The sequence below is a fragment of the Paroedura picta genome, chromosome 12, assembly GCF_049243985.1.
Source record: "Paroedura picta isolate Pp20150507F chromosome 12, Ppicta_v3.0, whole genome shotgun sequence".
Lineage (NCBI taxonomy): Eukaryota > Metazoa > Chordata > Lepidosauria > Squamata > Gekkonidae > Paroedura > Paroedura picta.
The window spans coordinates 12674672-12689572 of NC_135380.1; the positions used below are offsets into that span (position 1 = coordinate 12674672).

The 14901-nt window shown below is 49.9% G+C and overlaps 1 protein-coding gene across 11 annotated transcripts in view; it reads left to right on the plus strand.

Annotated features, from left to right (window-relative positions):
* ROBO3 (roundabout guidance receptor 3) overlaps window positions 1-14624 on the plus strand; it is a 267565-nt gene extending 252941 nt beyond the window's left edge. For 3 of the 11 annotated variants that reach the window (XM_077305044.1, XM_077305045.1, XM_077305047.1), the window contains 11 exons: window positions 352-375; window positions 487-529; window positions 1305-1462; window positions 1898-2173; window positions 3770-3917; window positions 6127-6354; window positions 7196-7377; window positions 7750-7857; window positions 11455-11637; window positions 12851-13005; window positions 14133-14624. In XM_077305044.1, the coding sequence (XP_077161159.1) occupies window positions 352-375; window positions 487-529; window positions 1305-1462; window positions 1898-2173; window positions 3770-3917; window positions 6127-6354; window positions 7196-7377; window positions 7750-7857; window positions 11455-11637; window positions 12851-13005; window positions 14133-14144 (1517 nt within the window). In that variant the 3' untranslated portion in view covers window positions 14145-14624. Of the gene's footprint in view, window positions 1-351; window positions 530-1304; window positions 1463-1897; window positions 2174-3769; window positions 3918-6108; window positions 6355-7195; window positions 7378-7749; window positions 7858-11454; window positions 11638-12850; window positions 13006-14132 lie in introns of all 11 variants that reach the window. The other 8 variants (XM_077305039.1, XM_077305043.1, XM_077305046.1 and 5 more) reach the window with 7 other exon arrangements.
* The last annotated feature ends 277 nt before the right edge of the window (window positions 14625-14901 follow it).

Consider the following 14901-nt stretch of genomic DNA (forward strand, 5'->3'; position numbering starts at 1 on the left):
CCTTTGATGGCATGGGTGGCCTAGCCCAACAATGTGACATTTCGGTCAGATCTGGTGTTTGTCATAAATGGGATGGACTCCTCTGCCTTAACTTACTTCTCAGGCTTGTTGTAAGGATGAAATGGGGAAGGGCAAACCCAGCACGTTGCCTTGGGCTCCCGGAGGGAAGGAAGGGGGGATAAATAAAGGCCTCGGCATGCTGAGAAAGAGCGCTAAGAGCAGTACAGCGTGTGAGATGCTCCCTGCTCCCTGTGCCAGCTAAATGCTCCACCTCCAGCTGCTCCCCTCCACCTCCTAGCCCCGCCCACCACAGCTGGGACTCGCTTACTATCTGCCTGCTTCTCTTTGCAGCCTCCTTTGCGTACACGCCAGCAGGTAAGGCTTTCCCCCCGCCTCCATCACATCGCTTTTCCCAGCACCGCCCACCTGCGCCACATCTTGATTCCCAAGGAGACGTCCCTGACTGTGTGGTCCCCTCTTTTTCAGTCTCTTTCCCCCACGCGGATGGGCCAGCACGGGGCAGTGGCAGGTGAGTGGAAAGACCAAGATATAGCATTAATGGCTCCCAATTTCTTTCCTTCCTTCTCCTTCAGTATTGCATTCGATGGCTCCTTGGTAATTTGTAGTTGATTTAGCAGGTAGATAAATGGATGGTGATTTCCTATCTAGGTAAATGGATAGTGATTTCCTGTCATTTTCAGCCTGTGGCATTCTAAATGTTTGCGTTATAATCGTAAGGAACCAGACTTTTGGTGTCTTCCACCACTGAGTTCTGATTCCAAACTGTCCGGTAGAATGGAGACTGACCAGCTCTCTGTGTCTCTTGTGCTACTTCAATCTACTGACCTCTGCAACTTCCTGTAGAAAGCTAGCAATGACTTAAGCATTTATTCGCTTACCAAAAACAAAAATGTTATGGGGCTTGTGGGACAAGAAATCTACCAATGCTTAGAGGAGGAGAGGATCCAAATGCAATAAAAAAAAAATCCTTTGCACCACACAGTAGAGCAGGGGTAGTCAAACTGCGGCCCTCCAGATGTCCATGGACTACAATTCCCAGGAGCCCCTGCCAGCATTCGCTGGCAGGGGCTCCTGGGAATTGCAGTCCATGGACATCTGGAGGGCCGCAGTTCGACTACCCCTGCAGTAGAGATTAACATTTGCACGATCAGCACTCGTGGCAAGTACTCACAGCAGACGACACATGGTAAACTGTATTGTGGAGACTAGGCATTACGTGATTCAAGATGTCTTTAATCACGCGGCAGCACCAAACATCCACAACTCTTCTGTCTTTCCTCCAGCAGGCCTGGCATGCTGGCCATGGCCACAAGTGCGTCCAGCTATCCGTGGCTGGCAGACTCGTGGCCAGCCCCGAATCTGCTCCGGAATGGGAAGGCCAAGGAACCCGGAGCGGCCTGCTGCACAGGAAACCACAATGCCACGGAGAGATATTATAACAGTAAGTGGCACGCCGCTTGGGCTAGTGGTATGCTGGGCTGATCAGGCTGAGAAATAGCAAAGCCCTTCTGGCAGCAAAGACAGCATCGGCCGGCAAATGAGCGTGTCGAACAGACAGAGCTTTATGGGGACGTTGATCAGGCGAAAGCAAGAGGCTTAAGTTTTTTGAGTCCGCACAAATGAGGAAGCTGGTGAGGCTTCCCAAGCGGGCTTCCCAGGCCGTGACCTTCCAGGAGACGAGCTAAGCCAAAGTTTGTGTCAAGGAAGAGGGGATTTCAATTAAATTGCTCAGACAGACCCCGAGCCTGGATTAGAGGCAGCTCTCCAAAGCCCACAAATGCCGGAGAAGCTTACCCTCGGAGACTGCGGAATCTCCTGTAGCTGAGCCAGAAGCCCCAGCAACAATAAGGTCGTCTGTGAATCTCCTTCTCTGCAGATGCTGGGATTTCCAACTACATTGCACAGACGGAGAAATTCGGGACGGGGGTGTCCGACGGGCCCATCTACAGCACCATCGACCCCGCCAGCGACGACATGCGGACGTTCAACGGGGCTTTTTCTCAGCACACCACCCCGTATGCCACGACACCCGTGGTACCGTATGGGGCGACGCATTTACATTCTCCTGACGAAGAGGAGAGCCAGTGGAACGCCCCTTCAGGGATCTCCAGCATCCAGTATGCCCAGCCGGAACGGGGCAGGACTGAGAGCGGTAGGTTTTCTAGTTGTGGTGGTGTCATCCGGGGAGAGGTGAAAATCCCTGTCCTGGCCTGGAGAAAGTCAAAGCAGGGGTAGTCAAACTGCGACCCTCCAGATGTCCATGGACTACAATTCCCATGAGCCCCTGCCAGCGAACGCTGGCAGGGGCTCGTGGGAATTGTAGTCCATGGGCATCTGGAGGGCCGCAGTTTGACTACCCCTGGTCCAAGGCTTTGTGTATTGATTCCCTTTACATCCGTCTGTACCCTGTGGGCTCAGGCCAACTTATCAGCTGTCTTTCCAAACACAAGTACCTCTGTCCACAAAGGCCTCATGTCCTGATGAGTTAAATGCTGGGAAGGGGGTTGAATTCAGCCATGCAAAATAAAAGCTTTTTAGAGATCTCGGATCTGTAATTGTGTCTCTGGAAGGTAGCACCCTGTCCCTGCCTCTTCCCCAGAGTTACACCCCCAAAAGGAAGCCTGTCCTTTGGTGTTGCTTGCGGAGAGGCCGAGGAACATAGCCCCTTCCCTCCTAGAAGTATGCTGCTAATCATTGCTGTCAGGTGCCCTCCTAATCAGAGTTACACTTTTCTAGGCCCAGAAGCTTCAGTGGATTTAGAAGGATGAAACCCTGCTTAGGGTTGCACGGTGTGTGTCACAGTCTCTAGAGGTGTGAGCTTCTCCCCAGCTAAGCCCCACATAGTAGGGCTTTTGGCTTCTCTCTTTGTGGTGCAACAGGGAACTGGGAATGCATGGATACAAGGCATCGGTACTTTATACTGTGCTTTACCGAGCAATGCTCAGGATGAAAGATCAGTCCTTCCCCCAGAAATGTTACAGTTTCGACAGTGAGAAGAGGAGAACGACCATGGGTAACAAAGAACAAAGGGGAGCTATTACACATTGTTAGATTGCATTTTGGTTGCTGATAAAGACTGGCAGGCAGGCCCAGTACCAGGTGTTCAGGGTCCCTTGGCAGACTGTTTCCAGGGGCCTCCCGCACTCCTCTTCCTACCACCAGGCACTGACCTGCATGTCTCTCACCTGCTTGTGCGTATTCTCCTTGTCTGCTCCCAGGCCCATGCACCCAGCTACCTGCAGTCCAGGTGATGAATGGGCAGGTGGTGCCAGCATCAGCGGGTCCTGCCAGAAACCCCGGCAGCTGCCCCGCCTGAGAGCATGCTGACACCAGCCCTGCTGGCAGGTTAAATAAAGGCTGCAGAGAAAGGATGAATTTTGACAGGGGACTTGAAGTGGTATTTCCAAGCATAAGAAGCAGCCATGGAGAACGGCCAAAGTCCTGCTTTGCTGGGGATGGCCCACTGATGTACATTGTCAACTCAAGCAAGCTCATCATTTGGACATCTGTTTTCCCCACAGAGCATACAAATGTGCCCAATGCGGCAGATTCTGTTTTGGGGGGACAGAAGCCATAACTCCGATTCAGAATGAAGAACAGGTGCAGCTTATTGCCTTGGGGTTCTGGGAGGTGCTTAAGGTGTAAATGTTGAGGCTGTGACCTCCTCCTGGCCCCCCAAACATCCTAGATGTGCCGCTCTTGGTGCTTGGATGTAGGTCCCCACTCTGACTGCTGCTTCTTCCTTTAGTGTCTAAGCCCGGGAAACAGAAGCTGATGGGAAAGCCGGTGAAGACGCCCTCCTTGAACTGGACTGAAGTGCTTCCTCCCCCGCCCTCTGCCAGTGAACTGAGTCAGTATGTGGAAGAAGAGGAGGAGCAGGAGGAGGTGGAAGTCAAGTAGGTATCCGGGGAAGGTCACAGCGTGTGGCTGCCTTTCCTCACAGTGCTTCCCTTGCTGATAGAAGTGGCCTCTGATGTTGAGCCCAGTTAAAACGATCAGGTAGCAGCTGAGGGTACACCTGAGAACCTGGAGGTCTGCTGTCAGTCAGAGCAGACAAGAATTTGGTTGACCAGTGGTCTGACTCAGCATATGGCAGCTTCATGTGTTAACCGTTAGCCTGAATGTGAGGCTGAGCTGACACTGGCTTTCCACCAGCATATTCTTTTCATATTTTTTTCATTTATTTTAATATTTTTGCCTGGGGAAGGAGGAGTGGAACTAGGTAGATACACTCCCGGAAATTCAGATTTATGATCTACTCTGGTTGCATTTGGTGTAATTCCCATGATCCTTTTAATTCACCTTTTCTTTGTTAAATAGATTGCAGGTATTGGGGCAAGGAGGGAAGAGGCTATTTCAAGTAGATTTTCAAGGTTTTGTATTTTCCCCCCGCCCCAGGAGGTGGGGAGGTGCTTTTCAGCAGGACAAGGACTAAGGGAGGCAAGCTCCCCCCCCCCCCATGCCTTTCCATTTGCAGCCCCAGTTACTGCTATGAGTTTTCAAACAATAATTCAAAGGTCTCCAGGCTGCCTGGAACTGTGTTTGGGATCCAGTCGGGATCAGGAACCACTTAAGCCTTCTCTGAGTAGGAAGCGTTGTATCAAATCTGAGTTAGGTTTTGCTCCATTCCAGCTGCCCTGAAGTTTGGAGGATAAGCAAGTAGCTACTGTGGGCTGGGCCTTCTCTGTGGTGGTGCCCAAGCTGTGGAACAGACCTCTTAGGGACATTCAGGTGGTGCCTGTTCTGTGCTCTTTGGTTCAACTCCATTTATTATGGAAATGTTTTCAGTGAGAGAGTCTGAAGGCTGTTATGCTGCTTTGATATGTTGTTCTCTATCTCACTGCTGTTTTATTTACTTTGTTGGCATCTGAATATATAGATATAGATATATTATGCCAATAAAGGTATTTGATTTTGATATAGATATATGAGATTTTTATTTTAAATTTTTTATTTTAAATATTCTTGCTGCTTTATAGATTGTAGTGTGGATGGATAGAATGGAAATATTTCAAAAAAGTAAAAGCAAATTTTAAAATCCCCAAAAGTAAAATTTAAAAGGCCACCTTTCCTATTTGCACATGAAACTGAAAACAGCTATCTCAGGGATTAGTCAGTCAATTATATTCTAAATAAAAAAGACACCAGGGCTGCATTCTAGGGATGCCAGCCTACAGGTGGGACATGGGGGTTCTCCTAAATTACAGCTGATCGCCAGACTACAGAGATCAGTTCCCCTGGAGAAAATGGACACCTAGAAGGCGGACTGTACAACATTATACCCCACCCTAAAGTCCCTCCCTAAACCTCACCCTCTGCAGTCTCCACCCCCAAAGTCTCCAGGTCTTTTTCTGACTCGGAGCTGGCAATGAAAGAGTGGCTTGCTTAAACCAAAGTTTCTGCACCTTGTCCCTTTAATCTACCAGATTGAGCATGCCCCAGTTGCATGCACAAACCCCGATTTCCCTGCTTCTTACATCCACTCCACCTCCCAGCATGAAGGACAGTCTCCCTATATGGCTGTCCATATGGCCAGGCAGGTGGTGCGGCTCAGCAAACTACAGCTTGTGAATACAGCTGACCATCATAACAAACTTTGATTAAAAAAAACATTTTCAAACCCTCATTTGAAGTACCATTGCAGTGCCAGCTGCCGATTTGCTCTGCATTTTAAATAGGAAAGAATGTTCTTCAGAGACATTTCACTTTCTCTGTCGTCAAACACCGTAGATGGATTTGATGTCATCTAAGAACCTTCCTAGGCCAGAGAAGACAAATGTCATCAGTGGTCAAAGGACAAATGAAATGCAGCCGGAGGAGTCTTAACTAGGGTTTAAATGTCCATCTAACCCTTGAGGGAATTGTGTTCCAGGAGGGTGTCTGGGAACCCTATGCAACCAGTGTTCCCTCTAAACTTGTGCTCAAGCGGCTGTTCATTAACACAGGAAGCCGTGCTCAGCAACAATCTGGAGCCATCGCCAATTTTAAGATCTCAGCAGTTATATTCTGCTCACGATGTGAGCTGCTCTGCTCAGTAGGGAAAACTCTTAGAGGGAACATTGTATGCATCTCAGGCAAATTGTCCAGTTCACTCCCTGTTTGTAGCTCAGAGGTAGAGGAGTGGTGCCCACCCCTGCCAGAAAGGACGTACCTGATGGAGAACATCCAGGAAGAGGAGTGTCCTCCTCCCCCACCTCGTGGAGATGCCTCCTCTCCTGCTAATTCCTATGGGCAGCAGTCCACAGCCACGTTGACCCCCTCACCCCGAGATGAGATGAGAGCTTCCGAGGACATCCCCAGACTACACCACTTTGAGATTCCACACCTGCCCAGGTAGGAATCACTTGTACTTCTAAAGCATGCAATCTAGCCCCCTGGCACTTTCTCATAGGCACCACACATACCTCTAATTATACCCTCCAAGGTGTGGGTTGTACTACTCAAGTATGTGCAACACCAGGGCTCCTGCATTCTTCTGTGCGGCTCTGATTTTGAGTTTCTACCTATAAGCTCTGCAAGGACTCCCCACGCAGTCTACCCATCAGTCTCCACCATTCCATCCCCAAATTACTCAGCAATAATTATTTATATCCCTAATAGCTGTGCTAAATACTACAGTTGTCACAGGACTGAAATGTTTGTTGGGTTGATCCACCTTCATTATCATATTTTTCTCCCCTCGTATTCTAAACCCTTCACTTATAATGCTTCCCAAATCCATTTCCGAACAGGACTACTAATGGCTGAATGTATGTCTGCTGTAGTGGAGGGTGAAAATGCCTTTTACACAGATAGGTTGTAGACTGAATGGCATCACGGCATGCCAGCGTAGGACACAGCCAAGACTGTGCATCTTCTGAAGTTCTGCCATGCAAGGCTAGAACTTTTTCTTTGTGCAGATAATTCAGCATCCAAGGAACCTGTTTCGCTTTAACTTTTGAAAACAGCTTGTTTCTAGTCTTTACGGAATTTGTGACATATTGGGAGTTACATACACGGTTGTTTAATGGGCTGGAGAGTTGGACTGCAGTGATACAGAATGGCCTACTGTGGCACAGAATTCTGGCTTCATTTTGAGTGCAGAACATACCCCAAGCCCTATAAGTGGCTGAACTTGCCACAGTGCTGTTATCTTCCATTTACTCCTTTAATTCTTGTACTCCTTGCTTTCAAGGCGGTTACCCAATGGTTCAGGGCCGTCGCCCAGGGCCTTGAGTCCTCCCTTGACTCAGTCCAACCCCAACCTAAATGTGCTTGAAGAGGGACCCGAAGGCAGCGCTCCCAAACAAGGTCATCGACGTAACCTGAGCCAGACTCCAGCGCACAGTGCAGAGAACGTTGACTCCCCGGGAATAGGTGGGTGCCCCTCTTTCAAAGGGCAGGACGGCATCTCAGGCACAGGGAGGTGGAGGGACAAGCTCACCTTCAGAGTCCCCAAGCAGCTCAGCGGAGAGGTCACATTCCTCTGATGCCAGATTTGAGAGGGTGACCCGCTTGCTGCCCTTGTGGTGGTAGAAACGAGACTGCAGTGGATTGGAAGGTACCTGCATTTGCTGTAAAAAGAAACAGATCATTCAGTGTGATTTTTCTGTCCAGCAAGGCTGGGTCATGCTGGGCACTACCTTTGGGTTCAGGCCCTTGGTAGGCTGTGCCAGAGAGGACAGTGGGTGGGGGACAGGCCAAGTTTCTGGCTAAGGCTTTGACTCTGGTGCCGGCTTTTGCCGACAGGAAAACCCCAGCCCAGCCCAGGGGACATGCCTCTCCCTCCAGGGCAGAAAGCAAAAGGCAAGAAGAAATCCAAGTCTAGCCACTACCGTCGGGAGAAGAAACAGGGAGGTGAGTGTGTCTCTCTCAGGCTCCAAAGGCCTTGTCTGTTTCCTGCGCAAGCCCAACTGCACAGCAGTAGCGTAGGCCAGGGAGCACCATATTAGTGGCTGACCCTGATCCATGGGGTAGGAAGGCACCTTGTGGGGCCCCTGGAAGTGCAGGGCCCATAGCATTTGCTGCATGTGCTTCATGGATAAACCAGCCCTGACTGGACCTGGAATAATTCAGGATTTCTGGAAAAAAAAATCCCAGATTTGAATATTATACTAGTATTGGAATCTGGGTTTTTTCAGAAATCTATTTTTTTCAGGTCCAATAGACTCGAACAGAAAATACTGTGTTTTTTGTTTTATTTTTAAAGCTAGCCTATTCCTGGGGCTGACATAGCTTCCCTCCTCTTTCTCCACGCTGTTTTCTTCCCTATGGCTGTTTTTTTGGGAAAGGAAAAAGAACGTCCCTCAAAATGAACACACTCCACCTTTCTCTCCCATGGGGCTCCAAAGCAGCTTACATCTTTCTCCTCGCCTCCATTTTACCTTCACAACACCCCCGTGAGGTAGGTTAGGCTGAGAGAGTGTGATTGGCCCAAAGAAATCCAGTAAAGTTCCACAACGTAAGTGGGGATCCACACCTGGGTCTTCCAGTTACTAGTTCAACACTCTTACCACCACCCTAGTAATAATGGCTTGAGCATAAGTGGTTTGAGCAGAAGGCTCAACTTCCTATTTTCGTGAGGGTTCTAGATCTGCCTGCCGCTTTCTGTCCTCCCAAAAACAGTTACCTGATAGCCAGAATCTCTGTCTTCAGTTGAATGATATGCCTTCTCTTCCTGCCCATCCACCATTCTGGGCTCGTCTCCAAGGTCACCAAATGTCCTTCTGTGGGCATAACACTTTGGTAGGACATGGGTACTTAAAGTCAGTTGTGCAGTTAATAACCCAGATAAAATCCTGTAACCAGTCATGGGATTGGAGCCTTTGATTCCATGCAGATGTACCCTGTTAAATCGTCATGCCCATGTGAGCTTGCCAGAAGACTTCATAGGCACACTGGGTACATTAAGAAGCATTGCATGCCCTTATTGCAATCATGCACGGGGGAGCAATTGGGTATGAATGCCATCTGACCCAAATGTCTCTCTCTCCTCCCTTTCCTCCCCGACATCAACCGTCCAGGCAGTGTTTGCAACTGCTGAGTTTTAGCTGCGATGGTTGTGACCGTGGGCTAATGGTCAAAGCCTTTTTAATTCCTCATTGGAACAGTTTGATCTTTCTGAGAGACCTTTTGAAAGATCTATAACAAAGGCTAGGTGCCAGCAGGAATTATACCGTGTGTGTTTGGGGAGATTAGGTTTGTTTGCTTTTGTTGCAAAGTGGGCTTAGCTCTCTCTCTCTCTCTCTCTCTCTCATATCAAATGACACCCGTATTTGCAAGGTTTCTTTGGTAAAACATTCATACAGTGACTTTTTTATTTTAAACCACTTTCAAAACTGCTCAGACTAGAATGGGGTGAATGTGACTCCAGTCAGGCATCCTATACACCTCCTGAGTTTTGCTCTATATCAGGGGTAGTCAAACTGCGGCCTTCCAGATGTCCATGGACTACAATTCCCATGAGCCCCTGCCAGCAAGGGGCTCATGGGAATTGTAGTCCATGGACATCTGGAGGGCCACAGTTTGACTACCCCTGCTCTATATAATCTTGCACATCTGGACCAGATTCCTCCGAGGCAACATAAGTTTTGTATCCTTCTTCTCCTTTCTCTTTCTTCCATCCTTTTTTTGTCCCTCCTTTGCTATGACAAAGGAGAGATAAACTGCATGCTCCCCAGGCTGCAGGCTTGCTTTGTGGCTGGATCCTGCACCACTCCAGGAGTATCTGAAAAGAGGGACAAAGGGGTACAGAACCGTACCATTTTCCAAACCCACCTGTATTCTCATAACTGACACGAGTGCCACAGAGTCCAGACGCCAGATTGCAGACAAAAATGTATGAATGGACCCTCTGTTGCTCAACAGCCCAAAGCTTCAGGGAAAGGGAGAGGGGGAGAGAACAGCAGAGAATTGAACTGGAATTTGTGGCCTGGCCTGCCCGAGGATACCAGCCGTGTCACACGGCATTGACGAGTGCTGTCCTGGGGTTTGCTAAATGACCTGATTGTGCCCAGAAATCCTGCTGAGAAAGGGGCTGCTTAGCCTTACGGAAGAGAGTCACATACCTTGACTTGCATCCTTTATCTGAAAGGGATGTATTCTAAAATGTTGCATGTCCTGGCAGCTTGTACTACCACCTCTCAGCGGGATGCCACAGAGTACCTGTGAGCTGTCTTATACGGAATCAGACCCTCGCCCCAACTAGGTCGCTCTTGTCTACTCAGACTGGCAGCAGCTCTTCGTCGGCAGAGAGGCTGTCTGCATCTCGTCCCACTTGATTCTTTCAAGGGGAGATGCCAGGGAGTGAACCTTAGACCTTCTGCATGCCCAGTAGATGTTCTACCACTGAGCCAGTACTTACTGTGGCAGCCTTCTTTGTCCTTTATGTGAACCAAAGCAGCTCGCATTGTTCGACTCTCCTCCGTTTTATTCATACAAAAACCCTGTGAGGTTGAGATGATGACTGGTTCAGGGTTTCCTTGAAAGAACCCAGATTAGGCCACAGGGCCATCAGCCCCAGCAAGCTCGGGATTTGAACCCAGCTCCTAGTCTGATGCTGTGACCACTGCACAACACTGGCAGCCTTAGAACCCCACTGCTTCAAGCAGTGCAGTGCTGCCTCTGCTTGACCTGTTTACTGTGGAGCAGCAACAGGCAAACTTGGAAAGCGCTCTCCTTGTACTGCAAGCCCCGAGGGATAACCGTGTTGTTCTCTTAACATGGAGCCAAATTTACATGCAGGTTTGCCCAGCAGCGCCAGTTTTTGTGTCTTCCTCTTCTTCATTGCTTATCACAAGAACCCAGCAGATTTTGTGCATTTGCGGAAAATCCAGCTTCCCGAGACTATCTTGTTTTCAGGGATTGATTCATTGATAAAGTGTGTTGGTTCCCCAGGTGGCTTGCAATAAATACATAACAGCTAACAACAAAAATAATGAGAGAAACACCAGTGAAACAGCTTAGATAATTGGGGATGGGGCAGGGGGGAATCACAGATCAGCTATTGTCAAGAGCAGAGGTAGGCAAACTGGCCCTCCAGATGTCCATGGACTACAATTCCCATGAGCCCCTACCAGCGTTTGCTGGCAGGGGCTCATTGGGAATTGTAGTCCATGGACATCTGGAGGGCCACAGCTTGCCTACCCCTGGTCAAGAGCATGGGTAATTGTTCTTAAAGAGGTTTTAATTCATGCCAAAAAGATAGCATTGTAGGTGCCTGACAAATATGCTTGGGAATGCTGTTCCAGAGTCAGGGTGCCACCACCAAAAAGGCCCTGTGCCCCATAGCTAAGCACTTCAGGCAGATTAAACTGGGTTTTTTTTTTTTTTAAACTAAATTTCCAGTTTTCTTAGGATGTGATTGAAAATATGCAGGGTGTGTCTGGGAATCTGAAGAAGCACTGGGGCAGAATGGGACTCATGGGGCTTCTCCACCCATGCTTTGGGTTACAGATCTCCCACCACCTCCCTTGCCACCTCCAGCAGAAACCCTCAGCTGCTCTGTTCCGGACAGCACCTCGCGACTGGCCTGCAACACCTCCTCTCTGGAGAAGGACCTGAACGGTGCCTCAGTCATGGAGCGGAAGGTCACTCCTCGCACAGTGGCGGGACAGCACTACCACCAGCACCGAGACGGTAAGGTCGCCAGCAGTTATTCTCTGGGTTGCCGTTCGGCAGCAGAATTGCTCAGTGGATTCGAGCGGAGGGACACTGTAGCCCCTGTGCCCGTTCATGATGTGGGTGATAGCCCGATTTATCCAAGGCAGGAGTGGCCAGACTGTGGCTCTCCTGATGTCCATGGACTACAATTCCCATAAAGTTTTATCCCATGCTTTAGGATGCTTAGGGCTGATCCTGCGTTGAGCAGGGGGTTGGACTAGATGGCCTGCATGGCCCCTTCCAACTCTATGATTCTGTGATTCTATGATCCTGCGTTGAGCAGGGGGTTGGACTAGATGGCCTGCATGGCCCCTTCCAACTCTATGATTCTATGAGCCCCTGACAGCTGGGAGTCTCAATGTCCATCCCATAAGTGAGATCTTCTGGATAACTGCATCTCCACCAGCAGAGGGAAGACAGGTGGCTTTTCCTGTGGTGGCCCCTCACCTGCAGAATGCCCTCCGCTTTGAAGCCTGCCCAGTACCTACCTTCTTTCAGGCACCATGCCAAAATGTTTCTGCTGACCCAGGCAATTAACTGAGGGGTTCCACCTATTTTTAGTGGTTTTATGATCTGCTTCTGCCTGGTGACTTGTTAAGAAGACGACTTTGTTCTTATAACCCGCTTTTCTCTACCCAAAGGAGGCTCAAAGCAGCTTACAGTCACCTTCCCTGTCCTCTCCCCACAACAGACACCCTGTGAGGTGGGTGAGGCTGAGGGAGCCCTGATATCACTGCTCGGTCAGAGCAGCACTATCAGGGCTGTGACAAGCCCAAGGTTACCCAGCTGGCTGCATGTGGGGGAGCGAGGAATCAAACCCGGCTCACCAAATTAGAAGTCCACACTCCTAACCACTACACCAAGATGGCTCTTCAGTGTTTGTTTATCTATTGTCTTTTACCTCTAGTTTAATTTTTTTAGTGACTTGTTTGAATCGGGTGTATTGTTTTAGTTGTGAGACGCCTTGAGCAGGTCTCTGAAGAGGCAGTGTATAAATCAGCTAAATAAACGTGTGTCCCCAGGTTTCTCAGGACCTTAAAAGGCGTCTGCCTAAAACCAGAATTGTGTTCTTGTCATCCTTCTGCCAGTGTGCAGGCGGTGCCAAGCGTAAATGTCAGTAAAGCATATGCAAAGCTTGCGCATGCTGCATCAACACCCTGCTCCCCTCCCCTTCTTCTTTTCCTGCCAGAGGAAGAAATCATCCCATACAGCAAGCCCAGCTTTCTCTCCCGAAGCCAGGTGTCAAGCAATTGCTCCACAGCCGGAAGCTCTTCTTCCAGGGGGTCAACGGGATCTAGAGGTCACGGGTCAGGACGCAGCCGGACAGCAGGGGATCGCAGCGAAGTGAGTTTCTGCCCTTCCCTATGCTTGTGCCATTACAGAGCTGGGCGGTGAATCAAAGAGCCTAGCTCAGGGACATGGGTAGAAGACTAGGCAGAAGGGCAGCCAACGGGAGGAGGGCAACAGGGCTTGGGAAACAAGTGGATTTGGGGAGGGGGGCCTTCCAGAAGATACCTGACAAGGATTCTGGGCCGGAGTCTTTGGGATACAGCTGAAGGCTTCTCCCAGTCCATCCCAGTCTGCCAAAATAACCAGCTGTGGAAGTTTGAGCCCTTTCTTCACTGCAGAAGTATTAGCTTCTCTAGAGAGCCCCCAGATCAGTGGTTCTCACTGTGGAACCCACAGACATCTTTCCGGGAGTCCACCAAGTGCTTTTGGAAAGTGGGTGGGATCAGGCGGGACTTTTCCTCAGCAAGGATTCTGATTGGCCGCTGGAGATTTGATTGGCTTTGCAGATTTCTTAAAATGTTGATTTGGCGGCACCACCACCACAGCACAAGGATCTTCACTATGTAGCTGAAGGGAAGCCGTAGCGGCCATTTTGTGGCTGGCTGTGCCTTCTGTGGCAGCCATTTTGTGTGGCGGTGCCCACCATGTAGGGTCAAAATTCCAGGTGCGTCCCCAGCCTTTAAAAGGTTGGCGACAGCTGCTCCAGCTGTGGATTTCCCCAGCCTGATTTTAAAATGGACCGTGGTTTATGAGGCAGGCAAGGGCAGACCCCTGGCTGTCCCCGTGGAAAGATCGGCTCGTCCTCTCCAGTGAATGCATGAGTCAAACAAAGTTGCCTGCAGATCTCCCAGAATTATAGATGATCTCCAGGCAACAGAGGTTGGTTCCCCTGGCGCTAATAGTTTTGGAGAGTGGACTCAGCTGAGGTCCCTTCCCAGGCCTCCAGGAATTTCCCAACCAAAATTGGCAGCTGTATCATGAGTCCAGTCGCTCATGTTGGTTAGAGCAGGGGTAGTCAACCTTTGGTCCTCCAGATGTCCATGGACTACAATTCCCACAAGCCTCTGCCAGCGTTTGCAAACCCAGGCACCACAGGTTGACTACCCCTGGAGTTAGAGGTTGGTACTACAATCCGGGAAGGGTGCCTGCATTGACAGCAGTTTCTCCTTTGGTGTTTTCAGGAAAAGAGATGAAACCAAACGGAGTCAGCATGAGCAACGCAAGGCCTACAAACCCAGCACTCCGTGGACTTTGGGCTGGGGGGACGGGTTTCCTGTGCTTCTAATTTATGACCTTCCCAAAGGAGCCGCATGGCCTGGCCCCTTGTAAATACGTTTGCTCCCGGGAGCCAAGGAAGCTGTATTTATAAACCAGGAAAAAAAGGGACGATTGAGCCTGTGGGCCAGATTTTGGAAAACGTTGGCTTTTCGGCAAGCGGAGGGCTTGTGCCCAGTGGGAGGGGGGATGGGAGACGGCGGCAGGGGAAGGGAGTTTGCCTGTGGTCAGCCCGCTCAGGAGGGGCAGAGAGAGCAAGCCCGGCCATCTAAGCACATGCGCCGATACTGCCCAGGCGCTCTGCCTTGCCTGCCCCAAGGCAGGGAGAAGCAGGTGTTTCTTTGGTAGATCACAAACCCTTTTGTAAAATGACCAATAAAGCTGTTTGTTAACCTGGATCTTTCTGGCCTCTCTTCGCTTTCTGTCCCGTGTTTCAAACTCAGCCTTTTGTTGACTCCTGGAATGCTCAAAGGGGGGGGGGGGGGTAGCACGGAGCTGATTGACAAAGGCCTGTGGGTTCACAAAAGCTGCTGCCAGTTCCGTCTAGCTTTGAAAACGTAATTGCACATGGGTAGGGACAGTCAGTCAAGGAAAGGATTAATTTGGACCACCGGCTTACTGAATGGAGCAGACAAGGTGTTCCTAGAGCTGGCAACCACCTCTAATTGACAGGGG